Here is a 26,986-nt window from a genome sequence, read left to right as displayed (position 1 = left end):
TCTTGGAAGAGAAACATTCAGGCAATTTGTGGAAGATGGAAGAGAGGTCAGGGGTTGAGGAGGAGACAAATAGATTTTTTGAGGAACAGCTATGTCAGGGTATTTCTTGAGATATGAATTGAGTTAACTCGGAAAATGTTCTAAGTAGAAAAAACAGTATATGCAAAGTCATGAGGAGAAAGATATGCAATGATTTTGTAGAATTTTGTTCTGTATTCTATGTCTCCTCTAGTAACATTCAAAAAAGATAATGTATGTTCATGTGCATTTATTTTAGATAATGCTTAATAATGAGATGGGTATCAAGCTAGGAGGCAAACAGACCAGCCAGCTCTCTTTGGACTACACAAGGATGAAGTTTCAAAACCAGGATATTTCAAGTCCAATCAAACCATAATTTAGCTGAACTAGCAGGCTACATGCATCACTATTTTTCTAAAATAAAATTCATCTGGTCTCCAAAATTCCTCACATATTCTTCAAATATACTATATTTAAATGAAGACTCCTTGTACTCCACTGAGAAGAGGAAAAACTAAGCTTAAATACCATTTATTTTATCTTTAAAATTGTAACAGTATTAAGGTCACACAATCTATATAGCAGTACATAGCAATACTGCATCCTAGTAACAAAAGGATTGTAAAAGATTTCATCCCAACCCATACACACCACCACTACATACATATTACTGACCACCACTTCACAGATTACAAAACAGAAGACAAACTTTGTTTGCAAACACAACATATGTCAGAATACCAGAGATTCCTGGTATTACTCACTAAAAAGTGGGAGATAGAGATATTTAAAATAATAAAAATATTCCTAAGTCTATAATTATTTCTTCACCAGAAAAGGTTACAGCTCCCTTCTTTACTCTGAAAGTGAATTACTTTGATATGCTTTATCTCCAATTCTCCCTGAAGAATAGAAAAGACCTTGAAAATCATTCTTATATTCCTTGAAACGCCTAGTGGAGCCATAAGATTAGCACAATCATCTTGGGTTTTATCCAATTTAGAAGATAATGGTTTGAATAGGTATCTTTCATTGTACATACACTCATTTCAACTTTATGACCTTAAGATATCAAAATCACATTTAACTCACAAAGCAGTATATGCATAGTAACTTCTCTAGTTTTAAAACAAGATTTGGGGGAAATATTTATATGTCTACCAAGAAGGAAAGAAGAAAAATGGGATGGGAAAGTCAAAAGGACATATAACAACCTGTTAACTAGGGATACCTATGGAAATACAAAAAAGAAAATGAGAGACTGTCACTTTTAATCCTATGTAATTTACAATTATTTCAGCTTTTCAATATACAGTTGCTTCTGTCCTCAGTAAGTGATTTAACTAAACCATGTCTCAGTTTACTCATCTGTAAAAGAGGAATAATAAAAGTAGCTACCCCAAAGGGATGATGGAAAACATTGATAAAAATGCCTGGAAATTGGTAAGCTTTCAAAAATAAAATAACGGGGCCAGCCCCGTGGCTTAGCGGTTAAGTGTGCGCACTCCGCTACTGGCGGCCCGGGTTCGGATCCCAGGCGCGCACCGACACACCGCTTCTCCGGCCATGCTGAGGCTGCGTCCCACATACAGCAACTAGAAGGATGTGCAACTATGACATACAACTATCTACTGGGGCTTTGGGGGACAAAAAGGAGGAGGATTGGCAATAGATGTTAGCTCAGAGCCAGTCTTCCTCAGCAAAAAGAGGAAGATTAGCATGAATGTTAGCTCAGGGCTGATCTTCCTCACAAAAAATAAATTAAATAAATAAATAAATAAAATAATGTTATATTACTGATACTATTACATGTAATAAAATAATAAAAACAACACAAATCATATTTTTTCGAATGGTAAGTATAAATATGCTTTAAAACAGTATCAAAAGAGATCTGTATTTTTCATAGAACTCTTGACAATTGCAGTTAACTAATTGTGTCAGACAGCAGGGACCATACCATTGGATTCACAATACTTAAATAACACTGACCACATAGTAAATGTTAAAAAATATTTATTGAATGAATGAAAGAAATAATCATGTAACACATATACGATGTTGCTCCATTTAGTTATTTGTAACCATTTATAAATTAAAAGAAAAAATAAATATACAGTGAAAGAGAAGCTACTTATGTAAAGAAGTAAACATTTTTAGGCTTGATTAGTATAAGTCAAAACTAAAGCAAACTCCCTGCCCCTCCCCAAGAGCTGAAAAAAAATTTCTCAAATTAGAACACATGGTAGACATGGCAACCACATTTCTGGACAGGAAGAAAATGGAATCACCATTCTCCGTCTTTATTTTACATGGCTAGCGACTTCTGGCTGCTTTGAATTATAATAGCAACAAAGTGAAAATTCCTAGCTCCAAGTATAACAAAAAAGATGAATAAATATGGGAAATACTTGTAATGGAAAGGTCAAATAATCAAATAAATGATTCCAAAATAATTTTAGGGTATAAAGATTTTTCATAAATTATATCCAGAGAATAACTCACTGTGGCTTAAGAAAATGGCAAAAACAAAAAGCCCTACCAAATCATGAAAACTCTTACTGAGAAAAACTACTCTGAAAAACAAATTCTAGTTAACTGGGAATTAACTGTCATTTTTAGTTAAAACAATAAAATGTGACATAACAAAAATAGGAGAAAAAAATACGAGATGGATCATGGATTAAGGTTAGAATAGGTTAAAAAATGAAAGAAAAAAATTAACTGTGCAAAGTAAGTAATTATAATGCCCCCCCAAACCTAAATCAAAAATAAGATATTAGGGCCGTCCCCATGGCTTAGCGGTTAAGTGCTCGCACTCTGCTGCTGGCGGCCCGGGTTCGGATCCCGGGCGCGCACCGACACACCGCTTCTCCGGCCATGCTGAAGCCGCGTCCCACATACAGCAACTAGAAGGATGTGCAACTATGACATACAACTATCTACTGGGGCTTTAGGGGGAAAATAAATAAATAAATAAAATTAAAAAATAAGATACTAAAATAGAAAAAACCCACTTTTGCATACAAAGTATAGTTTCTCAAAAACTTTTAAACTGCTTACGATGATTTTAAGCATTAAAAATGAACTGTTTCAAACATTAACTGTGAATGGTGCCTTAAAACTATAATTATTTTGTGCTTTCTTCTTTTTGCACAACTGAATTTTCTGATTTTAGTATTAAATGAGTTCTTTTAACGTCTTAAGAAAGAAATAACATTGGGGCCGGCCCGGTGGTACAAGCAGTTAGGTGCGCGTGCCCAGGGTTCGCTGGTTTGGATCCCACGCGCGCACCGACGCACTGCTTGGCAAGCCATGCTGTGGCGGCGTCCCATATAAAGTGGAGGAAGATGGGCATGAATGTTAGCTTGCGGCCAATCTTCCTCAGCTAAAAAAAAAAAAAAAAAGAGGAGGATTGGCAGATGTTAGCTCAGGGCCGATCTTCCTCACACACACACAAAAAAGAAATAACAGAACTTGGTGCTTGTATGCCTAGAACTTGGCATACTGCAATTAATTAACGACAAAGTAAAGTAACTGATAAAAGCAGAAATGCCTCTAGAATTTAATACATAATTTAATTGCTTTGCTGGCTTCTTCTCAGTTTTATTTATGACATGTCTTAAATTTATGACTGAGTAAGCAAATTCTGCTCCTCAACTTGATCCCACTCAACGAAGATGGAAAGCAAAATCCAAGATTATGAATTAGAAAAAATTTAAATCTACTTTTCAAAGGTACTCAATTCTGGAAAAGAATTTAAGGGTATTTGAAACACTGGTTCACTTCTTTTTTCATATGATTTTAGAAATATTGGTATATTAAAATTATTAGTTTGAAATAAGAGGTTTAACACTGAAAACAAGAAATTCTTTTCAATTCATAACTACATTAAAGGTCTTATATTCATTCATTCAGTAAAGATTGACTCAATAGCTAACAGAGTCAGGTCCTGTGCCTGAATACATTTAATTGCAAAATTCTTGCCTTTATTCAGGCAAAAAGTTAATTGTACTTAATCTTTTTTGTGTGTGTGAGGAAGATCAGCCCTGAGCTAACATCCATGCCAATCCTCCTCTTTTTTTGCTGAGGAAGACTGCTCCTGGGCTAACATCCGTGCCCATCTTCCTCCACTTTATATGGGACGCTGCCACAGCATGGCCTGACAAGCAGTGAGTTGGTGAGCACCAGGGATCCTAACCCAGGCTGCCAGCAGAGGAGCGTGCCCACTTAATTGCTACGCCTAGGGGCCAGCCCCTGTGGACCCTTGACTATCCATTCATATTTAAACACGAATCACTAAAAACATATGGAAAAGGCTTTGTGAAGCAAACTTGGTTTGGTGAGTATGAAGACAGGTTTGCTGCAATTTAAGTGGGCTTTTTGGTGGATATCACTATAGGCTGAATGGGTGGAGATATGACTATTCTGATGAAGGATCTTTAAAACTATTTGTTGTTCTTTTCTCTGCGGACCTTCACTTTCTTTGAAAAGACAATCCTCTAACCATCTGCCTAGGGGTACACACCTGGCTGACAATGTTCAAAGAGCAAAATGAAAAAAAAGGAGCTGAAGGAAAAGTTGCATCACTTAGTAAAAGGATTTTCATGTAATCCTCTTGTGTCACACCAGAAATTCTGATGTGTCAAATGTCCTTGAAGCCAAAATCTCTAATGTTCAGATTCTTTTTTTAAATTTAATTTTATTTATTTATTTTTTCGTGTGAGGAAAATTAGCCCTGAGCTAACATCCGATGCTAATCCTCCTCTTTTTTGCTAAGGAAGACTGGCCCTGGGCTAACATCTGTGCCCGTCTTCCTCTACTTTATACGCAACGCCGCCACAGCATGGCTTGACAAGCAGTGCGTCTGTGCGAGCCTGGGATCTGAACCTTCGAATCCTGGGTCGCCCAAGTGGAGCACACACACTTAACTACTATGCCACCAGGCCAGCCCCTACTGTTCAGATTCTTGAGAGAATGTACACCCAATCTCCTATAAGGTGAGGAGGGCTGGCTGCCTGGCTATATGGGGGTGAGGGAAAGGCCCGGAGTGTCTACTTCTCTTCATATCACCTTTCAACCAATCCCTCCACTTTCAGTCCCACCCATTACTTCTATTATGCAAAGCATATGGTGCTCCAATTTTTGAAACTGTCTGGGATCTGCTAGCATTCTCTGCTGACATTTATGTTTCAGTTTTCTTCAGTCTTGCTAAGTCGGTCACCGGTTCTCATCCACTCTCTGTATTCTAAAAATTTATTAACATCTTGTCACTATTATCTCTTGTTCTCTTTGTCCTTTTTTCTGTTATTTTAGTGCAGTTTTGGAGGAAATAAAGATAAACAACGTGTTCCAACAGATACATTTATCCAAGTCTCACATATATTATTTAAACAAAGGGTTAAATGACAAAGTCCTAGTCTCTTTCCAATCATTTCACTCTGCTGCTACAGTAATCCATCTAAAATACAAAACTGATTGTAATTCAATGGCTTTCCATTCCGTATGGGAGAAAATGTCCCAAATCTTCATTGTAAAACAAGACCCTTTAGATCTAGCCTCTGCTTACTCTTCCTTACTTCATCTTCTGCCACTCCATCACAATTACTCTATGTCCCAGCTTGACATAAATCCTTGGGATTTCCCAATCAGGACCTGTTTTCTCACAAAACGCCATCTACCCTTTTCCAATCAGAAAATGCCAATTCAGCATTTAAAATCATATCAAACCATCACCCTCCTCTGTGTAGCTTTTCCTTAGTTCACTTGCCAAGCTAGATACTCCCTTCCCACTTCTCCCACTTTTATCAAGTTTTAATATATCATTGATTGGTTCATCTTCCACTTGTGCATCTGTCTCTCTCCTTACTCTCTGGACTTCTCGAACAAAAGATTTTAGTTTATCCTCATTTATAGTCACAAAGCCTCATTATCTGATCAGGAATAAACTGAAATGAATATTCAGTGGCTTTCCTTCTAAAACTTTTTCTGAAACTAGGCTGACTAAAAAGTACAAATGCTCTTCCATGATTTTTCTCAGTAAGATTCAATAACTGGCAGAGTATAAGCTCTACTATAGAAGAAAAAGTATTATTTTGGAGACAGAAGATTTGGATTCCATTTCCACTTCCAGCTGTACTAATTAAATTGAACATAAAGGTAAACAAATCAACATAATTACTCTAGACCTTCCTTTTCTTACTGGAAAAAGGAGGATATTAAACTGAGTGATGATAATAATACCACAATAAGAGGCTTTTATGAAGTGCTTTATATATGATCTGTGCTTGTATAGTGAAGAATTACCCTAATCCAAAGAGGAGTCTGGCCTCTGTCCTTGGCTACTGGGAAGTGGATCTCTAGGCCTCTTGAATGTCCTGCCTAATGGAGTGTCTCCGTTTATCTGGTGGCTCTGGCCACTGGACAGTCTAACAATGTGATTTATGATGGTGGCTTTGGAATACACAGTATCACTTGTGATCTCCAGAGGAAGTGATAACTAAAAGTATTAGTCTGACCCTCTGGAAGGGGCTAGAGACTAAAGACCAGTCATGTGGACAGTATGTGCTTAAGACCCAATAAAAACAATGAACACCAAAGGTTTGACTGAACTTTCCAGGTGGGCAATAATCTATGCACACTATCAAACACTGTGGCCAGAAAAAGGTAATGCTGTCCATGATTCCATAGAGAGAAGATGACCAGCAGCTCCACGTTTGGACTCCCATTAAACTCTGAACCCTCTGTCTCTTCCCTTGACTGATTTTAATTTGAATTCTTTCTCTGTAATATACTAAGGGCGTGAGTATAACAGCTTTCAGTGAGTTCTGGGTTTTTCTAGCGAATTATCAAAACTAAGGGTCGTTTTGGGAAACCCTGGAACTTGCAATGGTGTCAGAAGTGAAGGCAGTCTTGTGGAGACTGTTCCCTCAAACTGTACAGTTGGCTAAACTCCTTCAGTTGGTGTCAGAAGTGGGCTTCATGAGACAGAGAAATGCTTACTAGCTGAACTAGGTGGTCTGGGAAGAAAAAGAATGAGAGAGTGTCAGATGACAAACCTTTGATTCCTGGGTGGCCACACGGCCACCCACGGTTTGGAACTGCAGCTGTATTGTGATCATTTATTAGAGGTAAAAGATACTAATGGAATTTAGAAATGACAGATCCAACTCCTAGGGAACTGGCTCACTGGATACATTAAAAAATGCAAAATTTTTTAAATGAGCTAACTGTTCAATCTCTTGATTATTGTTATCTGTACTAGCTAAAGAGAAAGCAAGGGAGAGTGTTGGGGAAAATCCTAACTTGGGTTTTGTCCTGACCCAGCTATAGTCACCAGCCACAGATCCACTTCCATAGGGAAAAGTTATGCTAAAATAACAGATAATAAAAATTCATAACAGAATAGGGAAAGAGAAAGGGAAGAATCAAGAGACTCACCCGGCTGGGTGAAGATCTTTAAATGGTTATTAAGAAATGAGATGGATGAAACAGATATTGATGGTGTCAAAACAAAATCTTATTGCAGCACTTGCAGAGGGTAGGTGGACTGATGGGAGGTCCTGCTGGTCCCCCAACATTAAAGAGCCCTAAACAAATCTGCTTTATTCACTCTAGTTTGGGGGGAACCTTAAAAACCAGAAAGCAAAGATGACTCTGAGAAACCTAACCTCAAATTGCCTGAGCTGATGTTTCTACAATGTAATCAGGAAAAGCCCTGATGAGAAGGTCTGAATCCCTTGGCTAAGCCCCACCTACAGTCCAAAGATCACATAAGCACATAAGTGGGTAAAAAAAAAAACATGTTCCTGGAACTCCTTGCCAGGAAAGCCTCATGCACTAAGGATATAAATCTACTGCTGAAGTCCAAATGGAGGCTACAGTTAGATTGAGGGGATATAGGAAAGCAAGGGTTGATAGTATTAAGGTAAAATTTTAGATTAAAGTTAAAATGTATGTAAAGCAGTTGCATCTCCTTTACCTGAATGTATTATGGAGATATTTATTATATCTGACTGGGGAAGGTTTCTCCTACTTAGCACTGTAAAACAGAAGAGATATAAAGCCACTTTAAGGGCAATATTGATTGGAGATGTTAAATGGAAACCAAGGAGAATGCTCTAAAACACACAAGTTAATTTCAAACAGTATAGAAAAGAAGCTGGACAAAATCTTTGTACAACAGCCCTGTGAATGGAACTCTAAAGTGCCCATATCCTTTGACTCTTATTTTTCAGGATACATCTATAAGGATAACATTTGGGACAGAATCTTGAGGTACTGGTCCTATTAGACTATTGGACCATGTGGTATACTACTCCTGTCAGACTGATCACTAAGTATCTTGATGATCAAATGCTTAAAAAGGTCCCTGTTACAATGGAGAAAACATAGCAGTGGCATGCCCGACATGCCACAGTGTGCTTTGCACAGTACGTATCATCCTTGTCTTTGTGGGTGGAAAGCTAATAAACAGAGAAAGAAAAAACAATGCGTTTCTCATGAGATCAAAGCAGTAAGCATGACATGGTGGGCCCGAAACCCCCTGGGAAACAGCTCCATCCTGAGACAAGGAAGGCTGTGGGAGGTCTTATGGCATACTCTAGATTACATCTAGGTGTCATTACTACTCATCTAATCCAGTATGGGAGACACAATATTTTGGAGTACAAAAGATGTATCATAACTGTACTCCGTTAGTACACAATGTATGCCAGTAGTACACAACAGTAATAGCACACATGATGAATTAAACAACACTGGCACACAAAATAGCAAAGAGCTTTCAAGGAGATTGGTGCTGGTCTAGGCATTGTAGGACAAACTGAATTCACTTTTAATGAGGAGCAGCATTCAGAAGAAAAAGACCGTACTACTAACTAGAATAAGATTAGAGAGTTCTCTTCCAGGAGGAAGGCAAGGAATGGGAATTAGCCTATGAAGATAAGGAGATTTTAGTGGAACAGGTCAGGCAGACTCAACAAATAATGCTAGATAATGCTATGAACCAGCACTGGGAAAGGACTTATACTCTAACCCAAAAGGGCCTCTTGACTATTTTAATACAGATGGAGGCCAAAGTACCTGTGGCATAATGTCCCTCCATCTTAGCTGCTAAGGCTAAGGCTCAAGGGGCACACCTATAGGACTCTCATGGACCTCCACACTTATGGAGGTTCTTCTGGGGCACTTTACATCAATTTACATCAATGCACTAAGACTGCCCTTGCCCCCATGACTGATCAAAATAAGACATATCCTATAGTATAATTAGGAAGGACAGGAACTATTTTGAATACTCCTTGGGTTCTCCCTGTAGAAGAGAGGTGGGCCCTACTACATAATAGCACACAATGAAAACCAGTCTTAGTAGAAGCTTGTGAACTGAGACAGGGTGATTGCCTTTGTTCCGAACTGACTTGGAACCCAGAAATAACCAAATAAGGGCCAAGTATAACTAAGCCTGTCCATAATAATATCTGGTCTATGGACAAGAGTCAATTCTGTTGAGGAGTCATAGCAAGTTCCTCTGAAATTCTGACTGATATGTCCTTTAATGAAACTGAACTGTATCATGACCATACTGAGATATGGCATAACACAGGCATTATTGGTAAGATTTACCTTATGTAAATAAGTCTTATAACAATACTGATACTGATAATCAAATGTATCAGAAAACTGAGTTAAAGCTTTCTCAGGATATAATACTGATAGAAAAAGAATGGCCTGAGGAAGAACTAGATTTAGCTAACCATCAGCTAATTTCTATGCTAAATAGTTTTGCACAAGTTTATCATAAGTTACAAATAGCAGTAGATCATGGAGGAAAATGAATAAATTAGCACAAGAATATGAAAACGTATGTAATGGTTTTATAAGTCAGATTAGCTGTTTCTTTAAATCTATCCCTACTCCATATTGGCTCCTCAAATGTTGGGCATTTTCATACTGTTGCTATTGCCATGACTGTCATATAAACACTATACTAAATGTAGACATTCAGACAAATATGAGTATCTTTGCTTGCCTGGGGACTTTGGCTACTGGATAGTCTAAACAATGTGATTTACAAGAAGGACTCTGGTCATTTCAGTACCAGTTCCAACCTCCAGAGGAAGCGATAACTAAAGGTATTATTAGTCCAATCTCTAGGAGAAAACAGACTAATGCTCAGGTATGCAGACAGTATGTGATGGAGCTCCAATAAAATTTGTGGACAGCAAAAACTTAGGTGAGCTTCTCTGGTTGCCGTACTCTGCTATTGTCACACATTGTGGCCGGAAGGACATAATGCTGTCCATGACTTCATAGTCCAAGTGTGGAACCCTCCTGTACTCTGTGCCCTATGCATTTCTTCCCTTGGCTAATTTTAATGTGCATCCTTTCTCTGCAATAAACCATAAACACGAATATTACAGTTTTCAGTGAGTTCTATGATGTCCTTCTAGTCAATTATGAAAGCTGACAGTAGGTTTGTGAAACCCTTAAACTTGCAATTGGTGTCAGAAAAGAGGGCAGTCTTGTGGGGATTCCCCTAAAACTATATAGTTGGCTAAACTCACTGCTGTGCTATGCTAAGGTGTTTGTTTATATATTTGTTGCTTAACCTTCACAACAACTCTATATGGAAGGTACTACTATTATGAAGACAGTGCAACAGACTATAACTAACTCAAGTTCATCCACATATTAACAGTAAATGGCAGAATAGGGATGTGAAACAAGAAATCCAACATAAAGGCTTATGTTCTTAATATATTACATTTGCTTCCTAGATGACCACTAGGTTCTCTTGTTCAGCAATTACATTCTCTTAATCTATGACCGGAAGATCTCTAAGCTCATACCATCTCTAAGCTCAAACCAAGTCGTAAATTTATGAGCAAACAGTAATTCAGATAGAGTTAAAAACTAACCTTAAACAATCTTCCTTATATTTTACTTCCCCATTGTTTAAATTGTTATTTTTATTAGAAAGTTTTAATTCTTTGTACTATTAAGGACAGATATTAAAAATGCTATATTAACAAAACATAAAAAACATAAAAAGCTGTCAAAATATATTAACAGAAGCCTAAAACAAATCTACTAAACTAATTCATTTGAAGAAAACTATTTCCAAAATAAAAAACATGAGATAAAGTTACTACATTAAAATTTCCAATTTCTTGGGAAATAACAGTTGTTTTTATTTAAAAGACAAATTATAGTCAGGCATAATTTCACCATTCTGAAAAAAATGATTTTAATTACTTTATAATACTTCCTCAGTACATAATTTTGACACAGCTATAATCAAGATTTATGTTGTTTACTTGAATTTTATTTGTCCGTGTTTCTCTCAAGTATTCATAATTATCATTTTAAAGCTGCATAACATCTCAGAATAATTTAACAATATTCACAAATCATTAGATATTCAAGTTGCTTCCTTTTTTTCATCTTTAATAGGACTATAATGAATGTCTTTCTGCATGTAACATTATGCCTTTCATTTTGTATTTGCAGTCTTACCATACTGTCTAGATCATATAAAGTGCCTGATAAACACTAGCTGAACTGAATATAATGTTTATGTTTTAAAAATTGTTTGTAAGGATAATTTCCTAAGAATAGAATTAATGAATCAAAGAGTATGAACTTCTTTATGGTTTTTACAACATAATACTTTCCAAAAAAATATCATTTTATGACTCACAAGAAATGAATAGGTGTGCTCATTCACTGCAATCTTTCCTAGCATTAGATTTTATCATTTAAAAAGTTTAATACTTGACTATATATAATTTGATCTCATAAAGTGCTTTACCTTGCAGAGAAATAATAATCCTGAAGGTATGCTGTCTTTACTACCATTTCATTATTTACCAAAATACAAAGAACTGTAAAACTAATAATATTAATTCTGGAAACTCAATTATCAATATATAAAAATTTTTTAAATGAATTTATTTCAAAGTTCAATTCACAGTTGGAATGTGGCATGTCTTCACATTTCAGTAAAATTTGGCTGAGGTCATAATCTAAACTAAGTTTGGCAATGTACCAGCCAGACATACAGGTAATTTTTTTCCAAAAGAGCAGTGAATTCTAATCTACTTTGAGAGGGTTTCTTTCAGAACAGAGAGCAACTAAAAAGTACTTTCATTGGGCAAATAATCTAAAAGAAATACACTGATAGAAGTTTACATGTTTATAATGTGATCACAATTCCTGCTCAAACCAGAATAACCTATCTATGAAGGAAAAGTTGCACTGGGAAGAAGTCTGAGCTTCTTAAAACTCACTCCAGAAATTCAGATAAATTTTTGCAGATTAGCATATTTAGTTGACAATGAAGATATAAGTTATTCCCTTCTACATCTTTAAAGTAACCAATTTTGGGTAATTTTACATTTCCCTCCTATAAAAATTTAAGGAATCCTATATGTATTTGATTAGAATGAGGGAATCTATTACAAGCATTTTTATTATTTGTTTCTGACTAGTTGTCACGTTTAAAATTGATAGCTTACATATCGTTACCACAACTGGCTGATTATGCTTTCCTGTCCTTTGATCATAGCATAAAGTAATAGCCAGGAAACTTGCTATAACTACCAGCAGGGTGCTTTTTCACCAGCTGGGGTAGAGTAAATTCATCACTTTCAAATAAGCACTTACTAAGATGAGTAAGGCACTGTGCTAGACTCCTAGGAATGATACAAAGATGACTAAGACATGATTCCTGTCCTCAAAGAACTTACAATCTAGTAGGGAAAGACAGACATGCAAACAAATAGGTATAATACAAAGCAGAATGTGCTAGTTGTTAAAACAGAGGTACAAACAAAGTTCTACAGGAGCACAGGATGGTGAGATTAATTCTGGTTGGGGTGATCTGGAAGGCTGGGCCAGCAGAATAGTAGTAGAAAACTCTGCCCCTTAGAAAATGCAGCAGTGTTACAGCCCAGCTGGGTTAGGGTCGAAGCCCCACTCCCCACAGAAGATTTTCCTAAAGGAGATGGAGCCAGGGCCCTAACCCAGTTAGGTAGGTGATTCGTTGATTTCAATTATGAATGCCAACACTTTCTTTCTCTGGTGCAGATAAATGTGATTTCATGAGTATTTTACTTTATTTTTTAAAAAATGAAATTTAACAATATATTAAGTAACTTACATGCAAATGTAAGTTACCTCGGCCTCAATCATCAGAATGGCCTCAGGTGGTACCCTGATCACACAGGACCAAACCAAAAAACTAACCACTTCAGCATGTTATATAGGTGGTGCTCCAATACACGTTTTGGTATTCATATCCTGGGAAGAAAGATGAAAAGACAACTCCAGAGAAGTAACCTGGGTATTATACTATCCCATATTTTGCTGAAGTTTTATTTACTTTTACATTTTTAAAATAAACTTTAAAATAGGTTAATGAGATAACAGGATATTTTTTTGTCCTGTCATGATTTCAAGAACCAGCAGGTAAACTGCCAGTCTCTACTGATTTCTTAGAATAAGCAGTAGACAAGATAATATAACCAATATGTAATATTTAACAGGTACCACAGGAGGGGAAACAGCTGGAAAGAAGATGATAAATACAAACATGTTTAAGTACAAAAGAACATGAAGCAAGTATCATGTGCACAGAATTAGAAACGTTAAGTTTGTAGATAAAGACAAGAGTATTAGTTTCCACTGTCTCATATGTATCCCTAAAATTTCTCAAATTTGTGAATATAGTATTTTATTCTGCTATACGAATTTACAAATTCTGAATTTCATAACTGCTGCTTGTAGATATCCTTAAATAGGCCTCATTTTAATGAACAGATAGGAAAACAACAGATTCTCAGTCATATGTCCTATACATAAACGAATGTCTGCAAAGTCCTATGAAACTTAAAATGATTATTATCTAAAGTATACCAAGCTTTCTCATTTCAATTATTTGTTCTATTAATTTTCAACCTCCAGAAACAAAGGAAACAGGAAGAAAGGAAGACACATCCTGACTTTGTGAATTAAGGAAGATATCTCATTATAAAGACTTTCTGTAAATAAAAATATACAATTCAAAAAGACTTGCTATCGTAAAATTAGTTGAGAAAATCATGAAAAAAAATGACAAAGTGTTATAGTATCTATAATACCATAAAGAAACCTCATAACAAACAGTAGAGAAATACACAACCCTAATAATAACTAAATGAAAAAAGACAATTCACAAAAAACATAAGTTGCTAATAAATACGAAGAAATATTCATCCCATTGAAGAAATGCAAATCAAAACAATGAAATAGTATTTTAAATATCAAATCAGCAGATATAAAAATGATAACATTCAATTCTGTACGCCTTAAGTTGTAAAATCCTCCTTTTTTAAATGTTCGTTTTGGTTTTAAAACAAGATGGTCTGAAAATAAGTAATCAGTACTTACAGGCAGGGGTGGGGGAGCTGGGGGATTAGAGTCTGAATGAGATGAAAACACTCATACACCGGAGACCATGGTAGTAAGGAAACTTTTAAATAATTTGTGGAGAGTATCAGAAGATTTTTTAGATTTTTGTTGTTTTCAATTTCATACCCTTTGACCACAATTCTACTGCTATGAATCTAAATTTTAAAAATAATCAGAGATGCAGAGAAAGATTTTTACATATTTATCACAGTTATTTATAATCACAGTAAAATTAGAAACAACTACAATACCAAACATTAGGGAAATTGGTCATTATAGGATCAAATATTATGCAGCCACTAAAATTTGTTAAAGTTATTACCTGTGAGGAGAAATGTATAGGATAAAACATTAAGCGGGGCTGGCCTGGTGGCGTAGTGGTTAAAGTTCATGTGCTCTGCTTTGGTGGTAGAGTTCACAGGTTCAGATCCCAGGCAGAGACCTACACCACTCATCAAGCCATGCTGTGATGGCAACCCACATACAAAGCGGAGGAAGACTGGCACAGATGCTAGCTCAGGGCCAATTTTCCTCAAGCAAAAAGAGGAAGATTGGCAACAGATGTTAGCTCAGGGACACTCCTCCTCACCAAAAAAAAAAAACATTAAGTAAAAAAAGGGCAGGAGCTACAAACTTAATGCAATCTTAACTAAAACTATGATTTAAAGAAAGCAGAGATTTTTGTATCCTGCTGCTTTGCTGAACTCGTTTATTAGTTTTAATATTTGTGTGTGTGTAATCATTATAGGGTTTTCTCTATATATGATATCAACTGCAAACAGAAATAATTTTACTTCTTCCTTTCCGATTTACTTGCCTTTTTTTCTTTTTCTTATCTAACTGCTCTGGCTAGAACTTCCAATACTATGTTAAATAGAAGTGTCATCGTTGTCTTGTACCCAATCTTAGAGGAAAAGCTTCTAGTCTTTTACAATTGAGCATGATGTTAGGTAAGTAGAAAGATATAAAATCAACACATAAAAACCAGTTGCATTTCTATATGCTAATAATGAACAATCTGAAAGTGAAATTAGCAAAACAATTCCATTTACAATAGCATTGAAAAGAATAAATTACTTAGGAATTAACCAAGGAAGTGAAAGACTTGTACAATAATAACTACAAAACATTACTAAAAGAATTTAAAGAAGATATAAATGTAAAGATATCCTGTGTTCATGGATAGGAAGGCTTAATATTGCTAATATGTCAACACTACCCAAAGTGATCTATAGATTCAATGCAATCTCTATCAAAATCTCAACATTTCTTGAAGAAATAGAAAAATCCATCCTGAAACTCATATGAAATCGCAAGGGATACCAAACAGCCAAAACAATACTGAAAAAGAACAAAGTTGGAGGACTCACACTTCCTGATTTCAACACTTTCTACAAAGCTACAGTAATCAAAACAGCATGATACTGGCATCAAGACAAACATATAGACCAATGTAATAGAATAGAGAGCCCAGAAATAAACTCTTGCATATATGGTCAAATAAATTTTGCCAAGGATGCCAAGACCATTCAACGGAGAAAAGACATCCTTTCAACAAACGGTGCTGGGGAAAACTGAATATCCACAGGCAAATGAAAGAAACTGAATGCTTATCTAAAAACCATAAACAAAATGAACTCAAAACAGATCAAAGGCCTACCTATAAGACCTAAAACAATAAAACTCTTACAAGTAAATATATGACAAAAGCTTCACAACATTGGATTTGGCAATGATTTCTGGGATATGACACCAAAGGAATAGATAAACAAAAGAAAAAATAGACAAATTGGACTTCATGAAAACTAAAAAATTTTGTGCATCAAAAGACATACCAACAGAGGAAAAAAGCAAGCCACAGAATGGAAGAAAATGTTTGCAGGTCACATCTAATAAAGGACTAATATCCAGAACATATAGAGAACGCCTAAAACTCAATAACAGAAAAACAACCTGATTCAAAAATAGGCAAAGGACTTGAATAGACATTTCAACAAAGAAGATATACAAATGGCCAATAAGCACATGAAAAGATGCTCAACATCACTAATCATTAGGGAAATGCAAATCAAAACTACAAGAAGATACTACCTCATACCCATTGGGATAGCTATTATCAAAAAACTAAAAATAACAAGTGTTGGCAGGGCGGCTGCTGTGGAAAACAGTATGGCAGTTCCTCAAAAAAATTAAAAATAGAATTACCATATGATCCAGCATTTCCACTTCTGGGTATATGCACAAAAGAATCAAAAGCATAGTTTCAAAGAGATACTGGTACACCCACGTCCACAGCAGCATTATTCGTAAAAGCCAAAAGGTAAAAGCATCACAAGTGTCCATCAACAGACAAATGAATAGATAAACACAATGTAGTATTATACATATCATGGAATATTATTCAGCCTTATAAAGAAAAGAAGTTCTGACACAGGCTACAAAACGGAGGAATCTTGCAGACATTGTGCTATGTGAAATAAGCCAGTCACAAAAAGACAAATACCGTATGATTCCACTTATATGAGGTACTTAGAGTAATCAAAATCATAGAGACAGAAAGTAAAATGGTGGTTGCCAGGGGCTGGGAAGAGCAGGGAATGGGGAGATTCTGTTTAACGGGTACCGAGTTTCAGTTTTGCAAGATGGAATGGATGGTTGCAAAACAATGTGAACGTGTTTCATGAAAAGTCTCATTTTATACTTAAAAATCATCAAAATGAAAAATTTTTATGTTAAACATATTTTAGTACAATTAAAAAAATATTTTTTAATTCTATAATGGGAAAAAAAGGAAAGCAAGGAAATATATTTTATAAGAAAATATGTTGAAGAAGTAAATTAGCTATTCATTGGTGGTGGTAGTAGAATGATTATGATTTTCTACTTTATACTATTTAGCATTTTCCAAATTTTTTATAACATGTACATCTTTTGTATAATAAGAAAAAATAAGTTGAATTTTAAAAGCAAGTTTGTTAAGGAGTTTTGTGGGGTTAAAAAGCTTTCAACAGAACAAATTTCTAAAATTATGACAAAAATTACAATGAAGCAATATCTCCTAATAGAAATTTTCTCCAAAATCAGTAATTTATGAATATAAATTAGGAATTCACCTTGATTTTAACTGTCTCTGAGAAATGGCAAAGGTTTTCTAAAGTTCTGTTTATTTTTTAACTATGATACTGAGGAATACTTTGTGGTATTACTGATGTTAGTGCTTCTTGCTTTTGAAACTTTTCATACAAAATTCACATATATGTCATTATTACTCACGAGTTTTAACCAATTTTTGAGTTAAAGTTTATAAAATCAAAAAAGTATGCTAGTCGTGGTTTTAAAAACTTCATATGAACCATTCAACATACTCATTCAACAAACATTTTTTAAAAATCTAACATGGATAAAATTACCTTCTTTATTTTGCTAGAGTATTCAAAGTATTCAAAGTACCTATCAAAACTATAGCTCATGGAGATCATCTTGCATCTTTCCATATTATATTTTCTTTTAAAAATGCCATTAATTCAATTCACTTAATTCCCTCCCTCCTTCCCTGTTTTTTCTTTTTAACTACTTATTTCCTCAAACTTTTAAATGGTTAACTAAAAGAGAAAATTTATAAGCACCACAATTATTAGCAAGTAAAACTATCCTTGTAAGTAAAAAATTTAAAAGTATCCTTGTAAAAAAAATTTGCAAGTACCTACCCTGATAATATTTATACCAAATACATGAAATACTGTTTCAATGGCTTTTAAAATATTTCTTTAATATTAACGTAAGAAAACTATTTCATTCAAACATATACTGCACACCTGTTACATGCCAGATATTCTGCCAGAAAATAGGGATAACAATGGTTAAACAGATGTGGATTTTTTCCTAATAGAACTAATAACTTGTTTATTTAGTAAGATTTTTTTAAATAAAACTCGTCAAACTAGCTGAGAGTTTACTGAAATCTACTATATTTTCTTAAATGAAACATTTCCTGATATGAAGTAATTTTACCTATTACCTGAACATATAATTTCACATTAAATATCTGCTATTATCCACAAAGATTCACTCAATGTTGACTAAATTTAACAAACCAAGGAAAATTATATGCTACTGGATGCTTTATAAAAAGTATCCTCTTATCATCTACCTACAAAGTCTCATTCAGCAAAGTAGTTTCACAATGCACACAAACCAGTCAACTCTCTCTTAATAGCCTTTAATCCAATTGATATATTTCCCTTACCTGGGGAGAATAACCTACTTGTGGAGTAAATATGCTGAAAGAGTACTAACAAAAAAACATAAAGTTATTTAACAAAATGACAGAAGTATTTTGAAATTTCTGCCAGATATTCCAGAGCCTCTTCAGGAATATTAATCTATAATCACCAAGGTAAATTTAAACGTCTATTCAGTTCTTGTTCTTTTACAACAATCAACTGAAAATGAAACAGAAATAGATCTTACCAGTGCAGGCCACTGAATCTGTTTGCTCTTTGATCCCTGAGTCTGGCTAGGGTCGTTCCTTTTGGCCCAGATTAAGTGGTATTCCACCAAGAAGGCTGAAAAATCTTCATAAACTTTAACCCACTCTCGTTTATCCCATTCAAGATCATCAAATTCCACATACACCTATGAAAAAGAAAACATAAAACTTCATAAGCAATACAGAATGTGATATTTTAAAATATAAGCCATGAAGTTTAATTACAAAAGACTAACGAATTCATTATTCAAATTAACATTTCTCTTAAAATCATTATTTAACTACTTCTCCTTAACCACACATTATAACACCTACTTATTTTATGACAGGAAGATAACCCATAAGTTTATTAAGAAATACAATTTACACAATGTTGGTCAGTACAGATTGGCCGATACCTACTAAAGACATACTAAAGAACTAAGTCAATACTGATGATTCTAGAAGCAGAGGTTGGGAACCATTTTCTGTAAAGAATCAAATAGTAAATATTTTAGGCTTTGCAAACTATATGGTCTCTACCATAACTACTTCTCACTTTGTAATACGGAAAACAGCCATAGAAAATATGTAAACAAATGAGTTTGGCTTTGTTCCAATAAAGCTTTAATTACAAGGATAGGTGGCAGTACAAGCATGGTTCAACATACGAAAATTAATCAACGTAATACATCACATCAACATAACGAAGAAAAAACTACAAGATCGTCTTAATTGACGCCAAAAAAGCATTTGACAAGCAACGACCTTTTATGATAAAAATGCTCAAAATAGGAATAAAGGAAAATATCTCAACATAATGAAGGTTATATTGAAAAAACCTACAACTAACATCATACTCAATGGTTAAAGACTGAAATCTTTTCCTCTAACATAGGAACAAGACAAAGATATTATATTTGGAAAACCGAAGCTGACTCTTTTACACTCACTCATTCAATCATTCAACCCGTTCTTCCCCCACTTTCATCCTTTTTCATTCATTCCCTAAAATTATCTCCTCACAGACCCTACTCGATTATGATGGAGGCAGTCTTGTTCCTATCTTATATTTCTTCCACTCATCTTCTGCTCCCTTACACCTGAAGTGTTTCAGTTTCCACTTATCTAAATCCTGTTTTTTCTTCTGGCCTCACTCAAGTTCTTCCAGGATATTTTTAACTCCCAGTTCAACTCAAACTTAGCTTTAAACTCCTACAAGCAGCTATTTTTCATACAGTTTATATTAGTATATAATCAAATATTGCCCTATATTCTTCAAATATAATGAGAATATCTTTAAATTATGGGTGCAAACTCATTGAGGGTAGAGCTCTTATAGTGTCCAGTACAGTGCTGCATATACACAAAGTGTTTAATAAATATGAAATATTTCACGACTCTTGTAATCACGGACTTTTAAACATGGAAGCAAACTGGTAAAAGATATGTTTGATTTTGAGGTCTTTGTGCTGCTGCCCATTAGGAAGCTAGATGTGCTCACCTGTTAGAACTGGGAAAGAGCAGCACACTGTTCAAGGAGTTAACGTCTGTTCCTAGTTATCCATACCATGTCAGAGCAGGAGCCCAAGTCAAGGAAGAAGGCAATAAGGCTGCTGGCTTCTTCTAAAGATGCATCCTTAGGGGTGGCGCTGAGGTCCATCTGGTCTTATGCAAAGGTTTCAAACTATAACAATTCCTCCACTACTTGAAATCTTGTAAGATTCCTGTATTTCATTACTAAATTGTGATATAAATAGGCTTTTGAAAACTGCAGAAAACTGAAGCAGAGACAATGCTCAGGAAAACATGAGCACTATCTTTGTTTTCCCCTCATGGACAATAATATGGTCTTGCTGACAAAATATTTCCGTCAAGAACCTAAAGAGCCAAGGTCTGTAAACATATCCCTACCCTAAAGAAAATAAATTCAATGTAAATTCTTCCCTTTATATAAAATTAAAGTTTTCAGCATGAAGTGAACTTTCTAAACTCACAGCTTATCTCGCATGGACAGTGTCACTGGCAGATTTAGAAATCTGCTAGGATCTTGGGGACAAAAGGAAACTAAAATTAGACATGCTGTTGCTGCTTCTTTGCTGTGTAGCCAACTTACCTTCAAATTATCAAAAACAGTGACGAGTTTCAGATTTGACTGGAGAGGGAAGAACAAAGGGAGGGAAGGAGAGAGGGAAAAAAAGAGAAGGAAAGAACGAGGGAAGGAGGGAGAGGCTAACAAATTTGGCCTGTTACTGTTTCATGGATTCTGGCAAAAAACATGAGACTCCTAGGACTTTACTACTTAAAGCAAAAGCTACTTATTACTTAAAGCAGAGAATAAGCCTGCTGCTTGTGTGGGCTCCTCATGCCTCCCAAGTCCCATGGGAAGGATGCAAAGGGCCCAGGATGGACACTTGTGCCCTTAGAAAGTTGTCACAGAAGAAGAACACTGACTTTGGGGGGAGGGGGAGGGAGCGGTTCTCACTTTTATGGTAAGTAGAAGACAGTCAGCCTGCTCTTTGTTTGGGGGAAGTTATTACCTCATCCTTCACTGCTGCTCACTGCAAACACAACTCTGAGAAATGTCCCAGGTAAAGGGCGGTCAGGGTTTTGCATTCTTGGCATGTCTAGCAAGAACATGCAGGGACACTCAGTGCCCATGTTGGATTACCTATACAAACACAGATAAGATTTTGTATCTTGACTAACTGAATCAGTAACTAATCTAGCCTTACAGTGTATGGGTATGTGTGCGGGATCAGGTTTGGGGAGGCGTAGTTTTCTTCTCATTGATCTGCAAACCTACATAAAACACTGTATATTCTTGGCTGTTTGATCATATGTTACTTTATATTAACTCCCTCCTCATTCACCTCTGTTGAGTTCTTCTGTCTGCTTAGTTCCCTATCTTACTAATTAAAATACAAGATCCTTGAGAGCAAGAATTAGTACACCTTCATCTTCTTTGAATCTCTAGTGCCTGGCACAGTGCCTAACAAAGTACTCAGTAAATGTTTTTGAATACCCAACATTGTGCAAAAACACATCACAAGTATGAACAAACAACTATTTTGCAAAAAAAAAAAAAAAAAAAAAAAAAGGTCCTAAATGCAACATGGTACAGTTACTCTTCACTTATTAATCATTGTGTTCATAACTATATAAAAAGAAGATTTCACTCAGTAAACACTTCTGATTGCATAGTAGAGCCAATCGTTTTGAACACTGAGAATTTAGAAATGAGAGATATACATTAAGAGTTAAGAGCCATGGATATTCCTTCCATGATTACCATAAGAGTGAATACGATGAGAGAAAAAGGCTAAGCAAAAGAATCAATATTTCATAATGAATATGTGATAAATACTTTTTTTAGCCCAAGATATTAGAACAATGAATTCTAAGAACTAGTCAGTCGGTAATTACAAGACTGTCACATTACTCTTTTAATACATGTGTTCTGTAACAGATGCCAACATGCACAAATTCTCAGTTTTATGTATGTGTAATAGCAGGCACTGAAAGAAAAGCTTTCAGACTGTGAGAGGAACCACTGGCAAGAAGAAAAAGTATAAGCAGCATGTGCAATGCAGTTTCTGCTGTTTTGCCCATTAAAATTAACTTAACCTTTGAACTTGCCCAACACAATTATTGTTTATAAGGAAAATATCTATTTTCTTCTACATGGGTTGATTGCTTCAAAGTGGCAAATGAATTCTGGTCACTTGGATTGGAGACCTATACTCAACTTACATATATCAAAATAATAGGATATGAGAGCTAAGAATTATTATTTTAGTCTAAATTATAATTTTGGCTCTGCCACTTTATTTTAGGACCTCTAAATAAACTACAATCTTTATCTGCAATGTAATACTGTTAATTTGGAAAAAATGTGAGAACAGTAAAAATATTAGCTACATAAAAAATCTACTAATATACCCATTTGAAAAGATATTTCAGATTAATATGATGGAGCATACTTTTTGAGTTAAAATTCATCAAAAATTATCATGATTTTTCTAAGACCCTATGAGAATCCCTCAGTTCTTTTTCTAAAACTATGAAATAAACCAGTGATCAGTACGGGGCCAGCCCCGTGGCCCAGTGGTTAAGTTTGGTGCGCTCCACTTTGGCGGCCCAGGTTCAGTTCCTGGGCGCAGACCTCTACCACTCGGCAGCAGCCATGCTGTGGCGGTGACTCACATACAAAATAGAGGAAGACTGACACAGATGTTAGCTCAGGGCGAATCTTCCTCAAGCAAAAAAGAGGAAGACTGGCAACAGATGTTAGCTCAGGGTGAATATTCCTCAGCAAAACAAAGATCAGTAACTAAGAAAGGCCCTATTCTTTCACAATATACTGTCTTCAGTGACATTTATAATGAAAATTATAATCACACAACTGTTTCTACTGAAAAACCAAGTAATAAAGACAAATTTAGCTATTTTTACCTTGGTTTCCATAATAATATAACAGTAAATTGTTATCATACCAACTTGGTGCAATATGGGCCTCATCTTTTTATATACTCTAAAGTAAGAGCGACCTGCATGATGTCATGTGAGAACTGTGAGGAATTCCCAGGCTTGGTTCTGCCAAGATCAACCAGCAACCAGGGGCTAAAACTACTTAGCCTCTAAGAATCTTTCACATTAAAAATAAAAGCATTAGAGCACCTAACATTCCTCAGAGTATAGTGTATATTACAGAATCATCATTTTTTGTATATAAATAAGCATTAGGGAAGACATGTCATAACCAAAGTTCATGAACTAATCAGATAAAGTAACAAATGTCTAACTTTATTAGAGGTGTTCTCAAGGCTTTTAACATGCCAATGTTCACTGTGCATTGTTAATAAGAGAGTTTATACCATGAGACTTTTCCCAATTTATTTCTCCATAAAATCTATTACGGGATGCCTAACAGAATGTTGTTCTATAAAATAGCGATATGGGGGAAAATGGACTAATTTTTCTACAAGATTTACCTGTCTACAAGTCTATATGAACAATTTGATGATAAGAAATCAAATGGGCCAAAACCTGGCCATCTCTGCCTAAATACTCAAAACTTTTAAATGTGATATTAAATTAATGGGGTTTAAAGTATAATATAGTAAATCCATAAATTTTTTACTGAAAACAAAAATATTGTCCTACGCCTTTACAAAACCAGAAACGTTTAACCATGGCCTAAAGTTCATACATGTTAAAAATCAGATTATCAAATTAAAAATGTAATTACGACAGATTTAGTTTATCTCCCGTCCTAAAGGATAAAGCACATTTATTTCAAAAGATATACTGTAAGCAGGTATTGTAAACAAAAATAAGTAATCAAATAGAGGAACATGATAAATCAACACAGTTTAAGTAATGTTTTTATTATTACTGGCTTAAAATTGTATTTAAAATGTTTTCTAGTTTATTGGAAAAAACTTTGAAAACTAAACAAAATTAAAATCATTTGGTGAATTCAGTTAACAGCTAAAACAAAAAGACACTGAAGAAAATAATTCCATATAAATTAGATAACAAAATAAGGCAGTTTGGGGACAGCCCCACGGCATAGTGGTTAAGAGCGCGCACACTCTGCTGCTGGAGGCCTGGGTTTGGATCTTGGCTGCACACCAACGCACCGCTTGTCAGGCCACGCTGTGGCGGCGTCCCATATAAAGTGGAAGAAGACAGGCACAGATGTTAGCTCTTCCTCAGCAAAAAAAGAGGAGGACTGGCATGGATGTTGGCTCAGGGCTGATCTTCCTCACAAAAAATAAATAAATAAATAAGGCAGTTTGTCTATTTTTAATTTCACTTTACACAAAAAGTAAACAAATATAACCTTAATTTTAAAGTCACTTCAAAAGTTTAAATTTTTATTAACATGAAGAGTGTCAAGGGGCTGGCCTGGTGGTATAGTGGTTAACTTCGTGCGCTCCGCATCAGCGGCCCGGAGTTCACAGGTTCGGATCCCGGTCGCAGACCTACACACCACTTATCAAGACATGCTATGGCAGGTGTCTGACATATAAAATAGAGGGAGATGGGCACAGCTGTTAGCTCAGGGCCAACCTTCCTCAGGAAAAAGAGGAGGAGGATTGGCAACAGATGTTAGCTCAGGGCTAATAGTGCTCACCAAAAGAAAGAAAAATAAAAAAGAAAAAAGAGTGTCGGAATTAATATGCACTCACACGAAGTAGCCCAAGCTTAAAAAGAAGTAATACGTTGAGCAATAATCAACAATTCTAAGAATTAAAGAAATTGGTTGATCTTACAAAATAATGAACTAAAAGTTTGGAAATTAAACCTGAGAAACATTCTGGCATAATCCAAGGTATAAACGGTTTGAAACAATATACTTCTGGATTAATGATTCTGAACTAAGATTAAGATTTAAAATTACATTTTCTTAATGGATATTGAGTTTTAACATTTTCAGGAACTGACTCTGTCTCCTTCAGTTATAAAAACCAATAGCATTTAAATGACGTCAGTCTTTACAGGTACATAGGGAGCCCAAAGATATAGGACAGGCCTACACAGTGCAGGTGCTATAAATTGGCATATATTTCAAAGCAATCTGATTTCAGGGATTCACAGACAGCATTCTCTTCATTTGTCCAAAGGTCACTTATTTAGAATTCTTAACGACCAGCTGCATAGCCAAGACTTCAGAAGCAAACACAAACATGTGTCTGAATAGGCATAACGAGAATTGTCAAAGAACCAAACACTAGAGTGGAAGACCCCCAAATCCAACAAAGTCTGTGAAGAGAAAAACCTTTGATAAACATGAGGCTGCAAACTTTGCAACAGTCCAGAAAAAAAACTCAAAAGATGAGGAAAAACAAATAGAAGGAGGGAGTAAATTACCTATGGAGGATACACATCCTGTGGAAGCTTAAGGAGTATTCATTTCCACATTGGTCTTGTTCTACTTAATCTGGGGTTAAGGGAAGGAGGTAGGTTGACTATAAAAAGCTGGATTTTTGCTCTATTGGCCTTTTTCATTCAATGTAAGGAAGGCAACTGCACCCTCCCTGGAAACAGTACCTCCAGAGTATTCTCTTTGGAGACCATAGGGCAATAAGAATCACATCTCTCTAAATAGATAACCAGCATCCATGGCTCCCTCTGCCCCCAAGCTTGGTTAGTAGACAGAAGGAGAAACAGTCTTTCGAACAAGTTAACATGAACATTATTTGCCACGCCCATCAATAATTAAAACACGCAACCCAGACATAATTAAATTAAAATTCAGCTTTTTAAAAAATATTCTTACTGCAATAAAATATATGTAACATAAAATTTGCCATTTTAACCATTTTTAAGTATACAACTGAGTGGCATTAATTACATTCACAATGCTGTACAACCAACACCACAATCTATTCCCAAAACTTTTCATCATCTCAAACAGAAACTTTTTACTCATCAAGTAGTAACTCCCATTGCCCTCTTCCCCAGTCCGTTGGGAACCTCTAAACTACTTTCTATCTCTGTTAATTTGCCTAGATATTTCATATAAATGGAATCATATAATTGTACCTTTGTGCCTGTGTTATTTTACTTACCATAACATTTTTAAGGTTCATCCAGGTTATAACATGTATCCGAATTTCATTCCTTTTTATGGCTTTGTAATATTCTACTACATGCATATACCACATTTTATTTATCCATTCATTTGTTGATGAACAGTTGGGTTGCTTTCACCTTTTGCCTATTATGAATAATACAGCACTGAAAATTGGCATCCAAGTATCTCTGACTTCCTGTCTTCAATTATTTGAGGTATATATCTAGGAATGGAATTGTTGGGTTATATGGTAAATTCTACATTTAACTTTTTGAGGAACCAATAAACTGTTTTGCACAGTGGCTGCACCATTTTCCGTTGCCAGCAGCAATGTACGAGGGTTCCAATTTCTCCAATCCTTGCCAAATTTCTTTTCTTTTAAATTATAGTCATCCTAGTAGATGTGATAAAATTCAACTTTTTAATAAACAAATATTATATTCTCTGTAGTTACATTACAT

At 35.3% G+C, this 26,986-nt stretch overlaps 1 protein-coding gene across 6 annotated transcripts in view; it reads right to left on the bottom strand.

Moving 5' to 3' along the window:
• Positions 1-26,986, bottom strand: part of JMJD1C (jumonji domain containing 1C) — a 337,216-nt gene that overhangs the window by 163,874 nt on the left and 146,356 nt on the right. For all 6 annotated transcript variants that reach the window (XM_058543362.1, XM_058543365.1, XM_058543360.1 and 3 more), the window contains exon 2: positions 18,943-19,107. Coding sequence is in view for 5 of the 6 variants with exons in the window: in XM_058543365.1 (XP_058399348.1) it covers positions 18,943-19,107 (165 nt within the window). In the remaining variant the exon portion in view is untranslated. The remainder of the gene's footprint in view (positions 1-18,942; positions 19,108-26,986) is intronic.

This window comes from Diceros bicornis, chromosome 6 (genome assembly GCF_020826845.1).
Source record: "Diceros bicornis minor isolate mBicDic1 chromosome 6, mDicBic1.mat.cur, whole genome shotgun sequence".
NCBI lineage: Eukaryota > Metazoa > Chordata > Mammalia > Perissodactyla > Rhinocerotidae > Diceros > Diceros bicornis.
Note: the sequence above shows the minus strand (reverse complement) of the source record. Positions and strands in the feature narration are given on the sequence as shown.